Source organism: Antrostomus carolinensis, unplaced genomic scaffold (genome assembly GCF_000700745.2).
Source record: "Antrostomus carolinensis isolate BGI_N321 unplaced genomic scaffold, ASM70074v2 scaffold15944, whole genome shotgun sequence".
Classification (NCBI taxonomy): Eukaryota; Metazoa; Chordata; class Aves; order Caprimulgiformes; family Caprimulgidae; genus Antrostomus; species Antrostomus carolinensis.
This window is the reverse complement of record NW_010310257.1, coordinates 13,028-30,557: the sequence shown is the minus strand read 5'-3', so window position 1 is coordinate 30,557 and position 17,530 is coordinate 13,028. Positions and strand designations below refer to the sequence as shown.

Below are 17,530 nucleotides of genomic sequence, written 5' to 3'. Positions count from 1 at the left end.
GTAATATATAGGTTACAGCAGAATATTTTTATGTAAATAACATGGCTAAAGTAGGTTATATGGCTGTGTTGTAAAATCCAAATGAAAATGCCGTTATGCTGGCTCAGCATTCATCAGCATTGACAGTGAACTATTCCGTTCAGGGAATGGAGGATGCTTGGAGAAAAATGGATTAAGAGATTTTTCAAGCCTTGGCCAATTAAGCAGTTCTCATTTTCTTAAAAATGAAATTAAAATATTTTTCTGTGCCTTTTCCTCTCCTTTCCTCCTTCTTTCCCAGGAGATGAATTCTAGTGGCAGTGCTGAGGACTGCTTAGAAAGGTCTCTATAAACATCTGAAATGTGGGGGCCAAATGGATGGGGCCAGGCTCTTTTCAGTGGTGCCCAGTGACAGGACAAGGGGCAATGGGCAAAAACTGGAACACCAGAAGTTCCAGACAAACTTAAGGAAAAACTTTTTTTACTGTGAAGGTGTCAGAGCACTGGAATGGGCTGCCCAGAGAGGTTGTGGAGTCTCCTTCTCTGGAGATGTTCAAAACCCACCTGGATGCTTTCCCTGTGTAACCTGTTTAATCTGCTTTGGCAGGGGGGTTGTAATAGATGATCTCCTGAGGTCCCTTCCAACCCCTACCATTCTGTGATTCTGTGAAAGATGGTATACTAGAGATGGGACAAATTGTGTCTAGTCCCAGAATGTACCATTAAAGATTAAAGGAAACTCCAAACAAATTATATAAACAGCTCTGAGCTCCTTGCAGAGACTGTTACTAATTAGAGCATCAAGTTGTATGGCAGTTATTGTAAGGTAATGACTGCCAACAAAGAACTGCATTAATAGTAATCTTTTATTTTGTGTATAGGCTAATGAGATGTAATGTCTTTCTGTGATGATTTTAGCTTACTTTGGACTGTTAAACTAGGGGTAACTAAGACAGAAGAACAATGGAGAAGTCATTGCCCTTCTAAACTATTCAAAATAATTCCCAGAAAGGCTGGGAAGATGACAAAGAGCCACAATCAGGAAGCAGGCACACTTCAAATTTCCTTGCTCTTCTGAATCATTAATTCTTCCATAGCTTCATCAGGTCTGGAAAAGGAAAGGAAGAGAGAAAATTTTGATTTTGCAATAGAAAATTTTATTTTGTGTTTTCTCTGAGCTACCTCCTGTTCTTCACCTTTCTGACTCTGGGTTGACTGGAACTGCGAAGCTCATCCATTACAAAATACAAGCTAATCCTAGAGGTAACAAGAATTTTCAAAGTAGGTTTCTTTCTTCGAGGTTGCCTTTTGAGTTTTGAACCTCATAGATTTTCAAAATTTTCTGAGAAATCAGAAGAGTTCATGCTAATTTCTTTGTGATAATTCAGGCTATTCATTTGGAATATTTAGGAAAGGTGAACTATAATGAGAATCAGTGTCTCCCAGCTTAAAAATCCAGTCTTGGATTTGCATAGCATACTTCTTCTGTGATGAAGAAGAATATTTTGCATAGGAAACTTCTGTGATGAAGAAGCTTCATCACAGTGAGCAGGAAAGCAAGTAGAGAGGCTTGGAAATAAACTGTGCTGCAAAAAGAATGAGGGGGAGAATTTTCCTGCAGTCCATCTTCCCCATGATGGTTATTCAAAGGGGGAAGATGACTACTTTTTGTGTAGTCAGGATTTTTTATTCCTTGCAATGCATGTTTGGAGTAATTCTGCATGTATCAGAGAGGTCATTTAATTGTTTTCTAATAGATCTTCAGGAGTATTTCTTCAGCGAGGAGAAATATTATTCTGAAGGGATTTGTGTCAGATGCAGAAGAGATTTGAGGTACTGGAATGGAGGTTAGTGACTACATTTCATTGTCTGAATTATTTATTGCTCCTTAGCACTTCTAGTCTGATGAAGAAATATGGAAAGTGGACCTGCTGTCAGATTCTTTCACATCCTGCAAGATGCTCAGCATAGATGGGTTGGGTGTTGTCAGCTCCTGATGAAGGAGCTATAGCCAACAGGCTAAGCCTAGTTTGGGCCAAAAACCTCATTGGCCCAAAATATTCAATGCTTCTATTTCTGGGAATACCATCTACCATTAGTCTTTTCTGGTAAGTGGAGCATTGGATGGTTTCTCAAGCATACCTAGTATTTACTTACAGAACTGAAGTTCTTTGTACCTTTGGGATCTGCAGCTCGGTAACCATCTCTCTCCTTCCATTACTTCATTCCCAAATTGTTATCAAATCAAGCATTAATTAGTAAGGGAAAGGAAGGGACTGGTGAAAACACTTGATTCTTCCCATTGGTCCTCTTGGATTTTCCACCCCATAAAGAAACAAGTCTTAAAACAAAGGTAGCTACCAGTGAAAACAAAGAGAAAGAGTTGATGAAAGACTGCCACACGTGAGAGGTCAAAGAGTAAATGTTCTGAGATGGAGTATTTTTATCTTGGATAAGAAACTAATGGCAGAATTTATGATGTATCTTTCTACTTCTGTTGGATGTTGGCTTATGTCAGATAGAGTATTTCTTTATCTTCCTTATTTCCCCTTTACATTTCTGCAATTTTTATTTTGGGGTTGCTATAATCCAAAGAAGAAAACTATGACAGGGGAAGTTGATCAGATTCATTGCTGTGATTAGATGATAACACTTCCACATGTTATCATTATTATTATTTTTTTAATTCCCACACAGTTTAGTTCCACTTGATTGTTTGGTTACTATTCTCAAATACTTTGGGTGAACAATCTTCAGGCAATGGGTTGTTCATGAAGCATTCATTTCATCTCCTTGTTCTTGATATTTTTATTGTGTGATTGCTTGTTGAACATTACCAGTAGTTGCTCAAAAATTTGTTTGTATACTTTCCTGTATCTCATATCTTCATCTCGAGCTATTTCTGCAGCTAAATGCAGTTCAGAAATGGTGGTTCTGATCATGCTTAAATGCATATAATCCTTGATGAAGAGTTTGTTCTTTGCACTGTGATAGCTTCTGATGAGGATTTGATTTCTGTTCTGTGAAGTCAAGTAAAATAAAATAAGAAAGATGACAAATGAGTAGAACAACAAAACTGCTTGCCCTGAAGCCTTTGTAAAGGCGAGTCTTTTTCAATTAGTGCCAAAATGTGGAGTCACAGCTCTAATATAACTGAATAAAAGCAGAGGAACAAAGGCCAAACCCCCCAGGCTCTCCCTCTTCTGTACCTGAGTAAAATAGAAGCCAGAAGCAGTAACAAAAGTCTGTCTTCTTCTAGGTTTTTCCTTGCCAAACTGCATTTCTTAAAAAAAATAACATTTAAACATTTTGGTTTAGGAGAAAAAAATCTGTACATAAAAGAGTTCCTGAATTGCAGAGTAGTGTGCATGAGAACCGAATTCTGTAAAGCCCAAACATGACAGGTTCTGAAATTGTTTCAGCTGAAGGTATCCTTCAAGTATAATCTCCAGATTCATGCTTCTAGGTGATGCAGTGTCTTGTCTTGATTTTTAGTTTAGATCAGATATATTTTATACCTAAATTAAGATGATAGTATTTTGCTTACCTCAAAATAATGTTACATGAATAGATGCATTAACAGTATTTTTTTGAATATGAGGATCATGGAAGTAATATGAGAGTTTGGCAGATACCTATCCATAAAGCAGATTTATTGTGAGGAAAAACAGATCTGCTTTTGCTCTTCATTCTTGTGTAAACATCATGCCTGCAAATGTGATTTGTGTTTTGTTATGGCTGCAAGTGGCCACATCCTGGTTCTCCTCAGATGTCCCCTCCCCACAAAATGCCACCACCCCCCAGAGGAGCTGCCACCCTGCCGAGTGAAAGCTGGCTCTGGCATCCAGAAGATTGGGGTTTTGTTTCCTGGTGTGCTGTGGGGTTTTTTGCATAATTAAGTGGCTCTTGGCTCTGGTGCTGAAATAATATTATTTTACTGATTTTGGTAAAACTTTGTTAAGTAGTGAAAAGCCACAGTTTACTTGAAGAGCAACATTGCAACTTTCTTCAACCACAAGATGGAAAATGAATCAACAGCAGAACTTGCATAGTCCACATGAACTGCTGAGAACTTACTCTTGTTTAATTAATATTAATTTACTATTTATAGAGTGATAACAAGATTCTTGTGGCTTTTGTTACATCTGCTTTTAATTTTAAAGGCATTTTAATCAGTTTACTGCATGACAATATTTGTCAACACCAGGTAAATAAGACCTCTTATATGACCTATCCAGTTGAGACTAGTTAACAGGCTAGACTGGGAAATAGTATGCAAACTCATTTCTCCTCTTTTATCAGAAGGGATCAGTTCCCAAAGTGACATAGATATTGTCGGTGTAGGTGATACCTTTAACCATGACATCACTTTAAGCCCCTGGGCAACACTTACACCCTTGGGAGTGTATTGCTGCTGAAGGGAACTGCTTGAGCTGAATACCTGAGACTTTCTCTACATTGAATTTCCTTCTGCTCAAGTGAGAAAAACTGATGGGTTCAATCAAGAATCCCTTATTTTTACTGACTTGCAGTCAGGAGCACTGAAGTGACTTTTTTTTTTTTCTTCTGGCCTTTTCATTTTTTTTTTCTTTATCCTTGTCTGTTCCTCTTCATTCCTTTCACTTGACACCTGTTCCTACCTTTGGAGGATGAGATAAGCAGAGAACTCTGTCCCTGTAAGAGACAAGGAACAGAATATGCCTGCACGAAGAGAGCCAGAGCAAGAATCAAACCTCTCCTGGGCAGGTGGGCGTAGGAGAGCTCCTTTGCTGCAGGTTGCTTTCTGGAGTGCCATCAGTGGGGTTTTCTCACTGTAGCAAGTATACTTGGTTTTTGGTTTGGGCTTTGTTTCTTTGTTTTGGGTTTTTTTGAGTCATCATGCTGCAGCAAATTTTGCGTGATATGTATATTGACCCTGAGCTCCTGGCAGAGCTGAATGAAGAGCAAAAGCAGATCTTGTTCTACAAAATGAGAGAAGAGCAGCTGAGGCGCTGGAAGGAGAGAGAAGAAAAAGCACGAATGGAGGAGGCCATGCTGAGAAAGACAGCAAGGCGCAAACAGAGTAAGATTTGTGACCTTCTTCTATACTTCAGCACTGGGGATGGTGGGCATGCAACTGGCTATGGTGCAGCACGCACATGCATCTGGAAGAGATTACAAGGAAGGGCACCAGCTATCCCCATAGGCAAAAAAACAGTGAAAGCACTGTGTTCCTGCTCCTTGTCTCTCAAGGCTAGTTCTTTCTCCAGGGAAATAACTTAGTGTGGGTATAAGGTGAGTTGTTTTGAAACGCCTCTTTCAGTCAGGAGTCACTGCTCCCATTCTCTCAGTGATACCAGATGTACCATGACCAAGTTTCCCTTCCACTCCTAAGGCTTTTTTCTTCACCTATCATCCCCATCCCTGTGCCTCAGGTAAAAGGCAATCTTGCCTGGGCTGCTGAGGTTTTTTGTCTTGACATTAAATGTTTCTATGTAGCTGAAGTAGGAGATAAATTCTTGAATTTGTGCTTGTTATGAAGGGTTGTTTGTGAATAAGTGTGGCATTAGAACAACCATACCATATAAGACTAAATTTCCAACTGTACTAATAAACACTCTCCAAAAGATCACCTCTAGAGAATAGGACAGTAGTGGGGTGAGCATGTGAAAAAAAAAAAAACAAAACCAAACCCAAACAGGCCATACCATAAAGGAAAAAAACAGAAATGTGTTTTCGTGCAATATATATTTAAACTATGGAGCTCCTTTCACAGGCTATTATGGATGCTAAATGTGTGTGTTGACTTGAAAAGCAAATAAGCAAAATCATAGAAGAAAACATCAAAATAACTTCTCGAAATGTCATTTCCAAGTGTCTGGTCTTGGGTCCAGGTGGTTTGGAATAAACAGAAATACTTATTTCCTTTCTCTCTTATCTGAACAAGTAGTTTCCAACTCTTTTTCCATTCACAGGATGAAGTTGTTAGGCTGATGTTGGAAATATATTTGCAGTTATTCCTCACTCAACAAGAAAATGTCACAGAGATAGGTCAAACACTCCTTACCCCGTGAAATGCCAAAGATCTTATCCTATCTTCAAATCTGTTAAAACTTGAATATTAAAAATTTCTAATAATTTTGAGTAGCTGGTTTTGAGAAAGTGCTGTAATAACTGTGACTCTCCAGTCAGTGTTTAAAGTGTTGCTCATCTTAACACACCCATGGTAGAAAGCTTTACTTGCAACACCTCATCACAGATAAGATTATTGGATAAAACTGTGAGACTTCTTAAAATGTTTAGAGACTCTGAACACTACAAAGTCCCAGTAGATGGTTAACAATTCAAAGTCTATTATTAAAGAAACATGTTTCAAAGCAAAACTAATATCCAAGTCTCAGCTGAAGCAAAGGCTTTTATGAAATTACTCTGGGGTAAGTTACAATTGTAACCTTAAAATAAAGGCGGAACATTCAGAACACCCTAATCAGCTGTAATAGCAGTTTAAAATGTCCCCTCGCAGATGGCAAGGTGGACGCTAGAAAACCTCATTCTGTTCAGTTTCTGTTTTCTTCATGTTAGCGTTCTTTGTGTGAATGATACTCTCCTAAGAGGGATGGTGTCAAAATAGCTTCTCTCATACAGCACAAAAACCTTGTTCATTTTGATTGATTTGTAGCCGAGGAAAAAAATTAAAAATGCAGTTCAGTTCTGCATTCTGCATACTGAAACAACATTATATCATTGAGATAATCTGTATTATGCTCATTCTTTGAGGAAGACAGATGCAGAAAAATCTAACTGTAAAAATATTTATGTGATGATTTGTCACAGTGTTGAGACCTAAATTTACATACATAAATTATACATTAAACCTGTTCAGATTCCTTCTACAGGAGACCATTTTCTGGGTAATTAATTTTCTGATTTATAAAGAATAAGAGAAAGAGCAGTAGAGTAACCCATAATTATATTTGCTCTGACAAAAACATTCACAAATACACATGGAGTTAAATTTCACAATAGCACATTTCCTTTTTACCTTAAACTGACAATTTAAGATATTGCTTAGGTTTGACTTTTGCCCACTGTTAGAAACTTTCTGTTTCCTCAGAACTGTACTAAAGAACTGATCTTACGGACTTATTTATTTGGTTATTTTTACAGAGAACTATTTGAATTAGAATTGCAAGTAGGGCATTTGGTTCTGCTGAAAAGATATTTTGACTTCCATGAACTGATGTGGGCCAGAGTTACAAAAGATGACTTCCATCTTTCTGGCATGCTGGTCATTAACTGTACAAATACTTGTAGCTGATTTCTACTGTATGTTTCCATAATATGATGGTAAATGGTCTCTTAGTGGAGCTAGTTTCTTCTAGTTTATTGTTGTTTTTTGGGTTTTTTTAAAGAAAAAAGTTTAAAAGGTCAACCAGAAATTATGAGTGTAAAATAGGAATTATTGTGCAATGTTTTTGCCTATATGACTCAAAGGCTAATAATCCTTTCTTATCTTAAAATATGTGATATTCACTCCCCCCATTTGGCATTAACATTTTTTGGACTTTGAAGCTTCTTACTTTTCAGTTTCCATTTATGTGTATGTGAATTTTGAAACATTCTTCCCCTGCCACATGTACACAGTATAATATATGGAGTATTTTTATTCTTGTTTAAAATTAGTGGCTACCAGGAAGTTTAGAGCTACCACAATTACATGTTATTTACTACTTTGAAACTGGGCAGTTTCACCTGCAAGGTTTAGTTTTTGACTCTCTACTGCCTGACACAGGTTTTATGTCCATGCCAAGAGTTACTGTGGTTTTATAGAGATCTTTGTAGCCTGATACATAGTAGAAAACAGAGGTGAGACTTTAATATCTCTGATGTTGTGCTAAGTTTCTGAAATTTTCTAGCTGATGTAAAAAAGTGTATGTTGTGAATATGATGTAATGTTTGTATAAAAAATTTTTTACTAATTTAATTGGAATTATATTTATAGGACTACCTCTCAAATCCTGCTGTTTTCATCATAGTTTGAATATATACATATGAGAACTTTGCCCCACCTCTTTGGGATGGGATAGGGTGAGACAGAACAAAATGATTAATGAAAATGAGCATTTCTAATTAAAAGTGCTCCAAAAAAGTGCTTAGGCTTGATCTGGAGTTCTATACCCCAATTGGTACAATTCTCTGTCAGTTCAAGAGCTTACGTGCAATGGTACATGTGAGCTCAGCAGCATAGTGGAAGTGGTGGATTTTTTTGCAACAGAGCAGTGATTGTGTATGCAACTTTGATTTTCTGCAATGACATGAGGATGAAGGGTTCTCGGTCAAGGTTTAGGTGTGTTGTCTTACAGAAACCAGAAGTGCAGAGTTGGGGAGGAAAAAAGTGGCATATGCAGGTCAGATTGGCCTTGTGCTAGAGGTAAAATCATCAGCAGTTTTAGGGAGTGCTTGTCAATGTGATCATTTTTTAATTGTTTGGACACTAGCTAGCAAAGGCCCAAAATATATAGTGGTTTTTATAGAAGGCCCACTGAATGCAGGTTGCCCATAAATGTTCTATTCAGTGCTATGAAATTTGCTTCTTAGAAAACAAAGACAAGTCTAAACCGTGAAATAAGATGTAAGTTGTTGAGAGAGTTTAGCAAGCCAAATTTCGTCACAGTCTATATGTAATTGGTCTTATTCTTCATTTCTAAAGAAAATAATATTATTCACCTTCAGCAAATACTTGATGAAAGGTTAAAATTGAAGTTTGTATCAGAATGAGTCAGTGTTAAAGAAATTATTTCACCCTGGGGCTGGGGGGGAATGAAATTTTTTCATTATTCAACAGTTTTAATTTCCTTCAATTTTTAAAAAGATTTCCTTTAGAAGATATTGAATAAACTGTTCCCATGTTTTTGCTGTTTGTACCTAGCCTACATTTGTATCGTGCCTAAAAATATTAGTAGCATTTGAGCATCATTTGGGTCCTCCTAAAACTGCATCATTTAGTGAGCTTATGCAAGGTGAGAAAAGTATTTCATAGCTTTAATTAAATAATGACTGCTAGCTTGTACTGAAATAGCTTTACCAGTGAATTGAATTCTTGGAGGTCCATATCCAGTTCATTTACAAATTACTCCTGGGCAGATCTTTCAGGGACATATTGTCATTGTAATAAAACAGGTTGCCTTTTCTTATTGTGCTAAAATCACTAAAGGAAGTCTCAAAATTTCAAGATCCCTTTGGGATTTGCTGAGAGTTGACTGATAGGCAGCTTTTCAATTTGCAAAAAAATGTATTTATTTGATTAGGCAGGAGCCCTTTAACCAGTATAGCTGAGTTGCAAGTAAGTGAAGGACCCTGCCAATTTGGATTTTGAATCTTATGCAATATCCAGAGCTGACAGCACACACAAAATGAGATCTCAAAAACTAATGAGCATTAGGTAGCTGAAGGACAGCCATGTGGGAAGGAAGACAATGCTGGTCTGGTGCTGCTTGTTCTGACATTTATTCATTGTGAACTGCAGCTCATGATGTTCAGACAGGAGCTATTTGTAAACACTCTTATTTACTTGTCCTTAACAAGAGTATCTGTAAGAAAATTAGGTAGGCTTATCACAGCATGGCTAGAGAATAATTTCTTTATCTAAATGATATTTGTGTTAGAAAATCATTAGGGAATAGATGAATCTATTTGGAAGCAAGTATTTCTAATATCACAAGTGGATGGTTGGAAGATACATCAGTGTCACATGTGAAGGCCAGTGGGTGAGTGTGTGTTTCAATGTGCGTATGAATGGTGAGTGGGTGTACGTGCAGTGACATTTTTTTCTATGTTTTTGAACTCAGAACTGTATTTCTCATTTATACTAAGGCCTCTACACACCCGGGTAATGCTTAGCTAAGATTTTATCTCCTAGAGAGACCTGCTTCTGCCAGTGTTCATTGTCTCTTTCTCTGCATCATCGGATATGTGTCTAACCAGAGACATCAGACTTGAGTATTTCTGAAATTTCTGTCTGTGCATGGTGGTGAATTCTGTAGAGCCCTGTCTTTCTTTCCAATTCAGATAAAATTCAAAAAGTAACAGGAGAACATTAGCGAGAACGTTAGAATAATTTTTATTAGACGACTGAGCCGACTAATTTGAAGTAATTGGAAAAGTTTTAACATAACACTCACAACATGTGTAGCAGCTTGTTGATATGATGCAGTTTTGTTAGTACTGTGTACCTTGGGGCCAGAACTCAGCTGCTCAGAGCTCGTGCTCAGTGTGGCTGCGCGCTGAGGTGCAGTTAAACTGTTCCCTTCTCTGAACCTGGGGCTAGGAAGAGACCCCCAACTGCCATGTGACCTAAATACGTACCAAATGGAACAAACCCTGAGAGACTTCTCTGTCCTCCTAGGATTATCTGTAAGTCTGTGCTTTTTAGTCTCATATCCTCCCCTGCAGCTGACTTCCCTGTTTTGCAGAAAAGAGCAGAATATTGCTGGCTACCTGGGCATTATTACACTCGAGGTTTCTCTTGCACATGTGTGATCCTCAGTGCTCCTCTTGTCTGAAGCATCTGGCATCAGGTGCTTTCTGAGAGAGGCTACTGGGTTAATTGAGCCACTGGTATGGAGAGCATTCCTGTGTGACTTTGCAACATTGTTTTCCTCAGCCTGTCTGGACGCAGTGGTGTTAGATGGGATTTATTGGACATACTAGTGCTCTGGTAATGGTATGGGCTTGTGACTGTCTGCAAACTCATGAATACTTGATATGGAAAGAAAGCAGTACTGCGGCCAAGGGGAGAATGGGATTTGCCCAAGCTAATTCAATATTTCCTTGCTGATTTTGCCAGTTTTGAGCATAAATGACTAAAATGTTCAAGGACAGAAGCACCAGGTTTTGATAGCACGATTTGGATGAAATGGGAAAACTCAATGTATTCAATTCAGCAGTGGATTTGGCCAGACACGGATGGTTATTTGTTAACCTTCAAGTCTACTCGTGTGTTGTGGTCCTAGAAAAACTCACTGTAGTTGTATAGTTCTTCCCTCTTTTGTGGTCTTGTGTGCCTGACAAAAAGAGTCTGTGCAAATCTGCCATGCTGCATTAAGTACGAGGGGTCTGGTGCAGAAAGTGATCCACAGTTCTCTGCTCATTCTGTATCCTTTTGCTTTGAGTTTCCAGCAGACCCTGAAGTAGCCATGCAGGATTGTTTTTGTTTATTCTCCAGCAGTGAAAAAACCCGATGTTTTGTGATAGCTCTATGTGAGAATCCAAGCCCTCCCTTTATACAGCTTTTACTCTTTGCAAGAAACAATTGGGATCAGGAACCAGCAACTACACTGTTATCTTCATGACTTTATTTTTTTATGAAGGAAAAAAAATCAGATTAATTATACTGATGTGAATGATTTTACAACCTTTGACTTTGATCTGATGTGTTCCTGCATTTTTATACTGTTTACAGTGAAAGGGTCATTCAAATGGACAGACAAGAGGCTAGATTGTTCATGGAGTTAGAACAGTGTCTATAAGAATGATTTCTGAATGTTATCTCTGAGTTACAAGTGGGCAAATTACAAACTTGTTGTGTGTAATGGTGTGGCTTGGCCGGGGAGCCAAGAAAATATCTGGAACATACTAAATAGAGACTACATAAATGCTATTTTATTTCTGTGTTGTTTTTTGTTTTTTTTTTTTTTTCCTTCATCTTTCTTGGTTTACAATATGCAAACCTATATAAACATACTGCATATATACATACCATGTGATAATGCAAACCCACTTACCTTTGAGTGTTATGTGCAGTTGTCTTTGCTACATTTGTTAATTGCCATAGTCTTACTTGAGTAACTCTTTCCTCCTTTAATGTTTGGTCTCTTGCAGTTACTCTTCCTTTATTTGATCCTGCAGGGTTATATTGCAGCATAATTATTTCCATGGTAACAGGCTGTAATTCCATAAACAGAAGATTGAGTTTGTTATATGATCAGGAAGCAGCTGGAGAGCCATGATGGCTGATTTTTCAGCAATGCTGAGATCCTGCAACCCTTATTGATATATTAACGTAAATCAGCTGAATTTCTTTCTCCCTCTGCAAATTCCTTAAATAGAAAGGTACACAATAGTGTAGAAATTGGAGGATGTGTAAACTGAAATGTTGGGGTGGATGCTTGAGAAGTTCAGAATTTTTCCCCATTTTCTTGTTGTTTTAAGAATTGAAGGACTGGTTTGGGTTTTTTTTTTGTTTTGTTTTGGTTTTTTTATGTATCCTTGGAAGAGAGGGGTTCATGGTCCTATGACTATTAGCAGGGGCAGACCACAGAATTAATTATAGCAGATCTTCAGTTTATTGTGGGATTATGTTATTTTAAATACTTCCATCATTATCACCTAATTATTCTATATGTATTTTAAAGGATTTACAGCAGTTAATATTTGGAAAAGTGCATTCTGTCCTTTGAACAGTCTCAGAAACATTCATAGTAATGTCATAGTTTTTCTCCTTAGAAAGAAGTGAAATTATGTTTGTATATTTGTATAAAAAAGAAATATAATTAAATAAAATACCTGTACTGTGTAAGCTCTAAGGATCCGAGAACAGCTTAAAGCTCACATTCTCATTTTCATCTTAATCAATGTGCTTCTAACACGTCCTGCAGGTAAAGAAATTCTGAGTGGAACCTCATCTACCTTGCAGACAATCAAATTTCAGGCTTATACTTCAAAGAAGCCCTAAAAATCATTTGCTTGGAAAGCCAAGGGTAAAATCTCATGTAAAACACATTGTGCTTAGACCAAAGTATACCATATAGCTAAATTCTAAAAGAACAAGAAAAGCCCAACCCTACAAACATACCAAACTCCACAAGCTACGGTTTATCTGTGAATGACAGATCAGGCTGATCAGCTTGATGTCAGCAGTGCACCCATATAGCTAAATTCTAAAAGAACAAGAAAACCCCAGCCCTACAAACATACCAAACTCCACAAGCTACAGTTTATCTGTGAATGACAGAAGTAGATCAGGCTGATCAGCTTGATGTCAGCTCATGCAGCCTGTTTCAGAAGCAGAATAAATTTCAGAAACCTTTTTTTAGCATAGATAAAGAAAAGGAATATTTTCTAAAGAGAGAGAGTCAAGGGATATTTGTATGACTACAAAGCTTTCCAGCAAGTGAGGAAGGTGAGTCAATTGCTATTGCAGAGATCTGTAGCTTCCAAGCAGGAGAACTATGGTGGGAAACCCAAACTCAGAGAAACAAGATGGTTCATGAAAATAGCAGACTTTTGAGAAAGTTTCTGCAGACTTTCAGTGCCATTCCGTGTTTCTGAGATTGTAAATAATTGATCTTCTAATTTTCTGAATTTTCACTTAGCCTGGAATATTCCCTGTGATAGAAAGGCAGTTGGGGTTGCTGGCACACTCTGTCATTTTGCTGGACTACGCAGGCAGACAGTAGCTAAGTGACAGCACAGCTGGGAGACTTGACACCAGCTCAGGTCTCTAATGGTCCTTGGAGTAGTTCCCTTGTAAACACTGGAGATTTATCACAAATGGGAATTACTAGGGATGCTGTAGCTGTTAAAGCAATGATGAACAAGCCTGGAGGAAGGAAGCTGTCTCCAGCACTATTCCATTTGCTCTGATTACTATTATTCTAAAGCACGTGTGAAAATTCAGATATAACCCAAAACCAAAACTACAAAAAATAACCCAAAAAACCCAACACCCACGAAACCCCCAAACCCAGTCTGTGGCTCTGCTCCTCTGTCCTGGTTAGCAGAGGCAGTGTAAGGCCCAGTTCTCCTCTGTGTAACTGCATTTGTTTTAAGCCTTAGTCACAATATGGAAGTCTGAGCTGATTGGAATCAAAGCCTGATTTACCCTGTGCATTGCATTCAGCCAGGATTCCCCCTCCCTTGTGCCTTCAGGTGCCTTTTTTCTCTCTCTCCCAGGATGGCTGGCAGTGTTATTTTCTGGCAGCACTCTGCTGTGGCAGCAATGACACTCTGCCTATACCAGGGGCTTCCTAAGGGTAGCAAAAAAGGCCAAGAGCAGCCTGTGGTGCCAGACAGCACAGCTCCTGGTTGTACTCCAGCACTGTGTGTCTGTATGAGATTAGTAGAGTTGCTGGTAGAGACTAATAGTTCTTATAGGTGAGAGCCTTGAGTTTACTATTGCTCTCTTGAGCATTGTTTTATACTTTAATTGCTGTTATAGAATTGACTGCATAAATACAAACAAATAGAAAACATGATTTGGTCTCATTTTCGATTGTGTGTGTTTATATGTGCAAATTCATGTTGCTGTAGGTCTCCAAGAAAGTTTTCACTGTGATCCCTTTGTGCTGCAAATTTGAGGTACCTGATTTTGCTTTTGTTTGGAGTAAGGAGCAATATCCAGAAACCAATTTACTGGTCTCAAAGCAGTATAGGTGTAGGTTTAGGGGGACTCCATGGGATATGCTAATTCATGGAGGAGGAGCTACAGGTGAAAAGAACTGCAAGAATTAATATTGCCTTCTTGTTCTTATACAGAGTTGTTTTAGACAAAAAACCCCAAAAAAACTACAGCCCATAAATCGTTGGTCTGAAGAGTAGAGATGGAAGAAGCTTAGTAAATTATTCAGTACATTTTCCTGATAAAGCAGTATTTGTTTCTAAAAGACTTTAATTTCTACTCTCCAATGCAGACTAATTTTGATGTCTACTACTTCCTAATGCTAAATATTTGCAGCCTGACAGTCTCTCCAGGAAAGGAAAAGTACTTTTGTGGCCAAGGCACAAAACTGGGACTCAAGAGATTTAGTTTATATTTCCCGACTCTGCATTAGGCTTTGTGACTGGGCTCAGAATTCTGCTTCTGAACAGGAAACATGAAGTTCCCTTGCCTCTTTCTCGCTTAGATTTCAAGTTTGTTTAGCCAAAACCTGTCTCTTCCTTTTAGATTTAGTTGAATTTTTCTATTTCTTTTTCTATTTATGTTTCATTTGGAAATGAAGCGTGTTAACAAAATTTTTTTAGAAAAATGTATTGCTTGAGAGGCATCTTAAAGCAGGAATTATTATAATCAGTCCTCAATGGTGATTATTCTCTTCTTGCAAAGCAGAAAACATTATTTTTCTAAAAATATTAAGGAAAGTAATTTTCTGTACTTTCAGCTTAGATCTTGCAATTGGTTCTCCAGTTTAAAAGTGCAAGCCCAGTATAGTTAGCCTAGAAGAGCTGACACTGACCACTGTGAACTTGATTCTGTGGGGTGAGCTGCTTGTTTCTTTTCCTGCACGCTCATTTTTGAATGTTATTCTGTGCTAAGAAACTATCAAGTTTTGTGATCAGATTGCACAGTAAAGCCAGCTCCACCTTCATGGGAGTATAGGTTTAAGGGAAGAGTTGCATTCTTGAAGTAAAATAGAAAAGGTGGTTGGATGTGAAAAAGATCCTCTCTTATTCTAAAGAAAAAGCTGAATAAAGGCATATTGTTTTAAGACTGTACATGTGGAGGTCTGTCTGTTTAATGCTGAAGCTTAAAATTGCCAGATTGTTTGATACTGCTATTATCTTTCAACTTGAACTATGGCTGTGTATACAGTAGTATATTGTACTGGAGTATATAGCTGTTAGTTCTGAACCAACAATATTTTATAGTAATGTTTTCAAAAGAGTTTATACATCTACTGTCTATGGCTTTAGAAGAGAGATCCATTGTTTTAAAAGGAAGAAAGAGCAATTTCTCAAGACATGTCTACAAATCAACTGTTTGTTTTATGGGGCTGGGTAGTGATCGATAAGTTGTGCCTCTGAGGAACATATTAACAACTCTTTGGCACAGAAAACCTGGAAAAAAAAGCAAAGATAAAATTTGTCTGCTTACCCAAAAACGTTCTGGTTTGTTTGTTTCCACCCTCCCAAAAAAATTCTCTTCCATCTGGTAAACTCATAAATGAGCAGAAGTAGTGAAATTGTCTCAGAACAGTGGAAGTATTTGGCATTTACCAGTTATGATAAAAATAAATTAACATGAGGTATGTTGTTTGCAGTGTTTTCTTTAAAGTACTAAATGAAGAGAAACAACTAGTATATCAGATTCCTCCCTGGGAAGAGCACATGGGTGACTTTTAAAACAAAAGCTGCCATTGGTTATATGGAATCAGTACTCCTGGGAAACCATTCCATACTTCTCAGGATACTGCATGAAATGCAGTAGGTGAAAAACTTGCAGGCAAATATTGATATTGATATGGTCACTCAGTTCTTGGCAGATGGTGTTCAAACGCTTTATCCAAAAAATATAACATAAATGCTATGCTGACAGGAACACATAAATGTACAGAATAGGAACCACAATAAAATACATTCACATTTATAACCTGAGACATAATCTGATAAACTGTGAAAGAGCAAATGCTTTTGAGAGTTATTGAAGGAAAACATTGTTAGCTTAAATTTCCACCTTCTCTTGAAGTCAGTACCACTAGGCCAACACTGGGAATTCTTATAAAACACATTTTCAAATTTGATATAGAATATTCGATTTCATTGAGAGATCTGATATGTTTGTTGCCTTTAGTTTGTATAGTCAACACTTGTGAGCGTGGGTTGGCACTGACACTGCCTGCTGTCAACAGCCCTGCTTCATTCCCTCCTGCAGTTTTCTTTCTTCAGTCTGGGATGTCAAAAACACTTTATTGATTGTGCATCAGGAAACTTAATCTGGTTAAATGGATACTATTCTATCGCAGAACAACAGGTAGTTGAAGGTGAGAGTAGCCAAACTGGTGAAAGTCGAGAAAGATGAAGAGTGGAACCAGGTTTCTTTAAACTCTTATGGGAACACCAGAGAAGAACTACCTAGGAAAATGGTGGACTGTCTATTTATTCATGTTTGCAAATGAGACAAGATGCCTTTTAGAAGCCATGTGGTGACGTGCAATTTACTGACCTCAATATTTGGGTAAAAGGGTGAAATCTATGAGACTGTAATGTACAAGAAGTGAGATAAACTGCCGAGCCTTTATGGCCTTTTAGTCTGCATTCTTTAAAATAAATCCATTGACCATCTTGGCAATGGTCTTTGTAGTGGAATCTCCTTTTATGAAGAACAGTTTCAATAAATTTTCAAGAAATAAAACATAACAATGGATGCATAGGAGGTGTCTCTACCACCTCCTTATTATGAACCTCTAAAATGCATAAAATATCTGTGAGTTACACGTATAAAAGCAGAAGGAAAAGACTAAACCACATTAAGTGAAGTAGCGTATATGACTATGAAAATGTTTTCAGAGAGGATCTAATCTAGTGCCCTTTGTAGTCAGTAGGAATTCTATAGTTGGCTCTTGGACATGAGGTAGCCAAATGTATTCTATTTTGTATAAAACACTCAGCTATTTTTAAAATCACTCTATCAACGCAGTAACCATAGATTTTTGCATGGTGTCTTTCATGAAAACTAAACCAGAAACTTAATCCCTTTTAATTGCCTACCTGAACAGAAAAGCCTCTGTAGTGTTGATTGACGTACTCTGAGTATGCAGGCTTTCTGAAACTCCTCTATTATGCAATGTGAGCAGGA

General features: G+C 37.7%; 1 protein-coding gene across 1 annotated transcript in view; it reads left to right on the top strand.

The window, feature by feature from the left end:
- Positions 1 to 4,857: 4,857 nt before the first annotated feature.
- The window catches only part of LOC104523698 (SH2 domain-containing protein 4B), a gene marked incomplete at its 3' end in the record, with an annotated part of 24,643 nt that continues 11,970 nt past the window's right edge, over positions 4,858 to 17,530 (top strand). The window contains exon 1 of the mRNA XM_010166367.1: positions 4,858 to 5,041. Within this exon, the coding sequence (XP_010164669.1) occupies positions 4,858 to 5,041 (184 nt within the window). The remainder of the gene's footprint in view (positions 5,042 to 17,530) is intronic.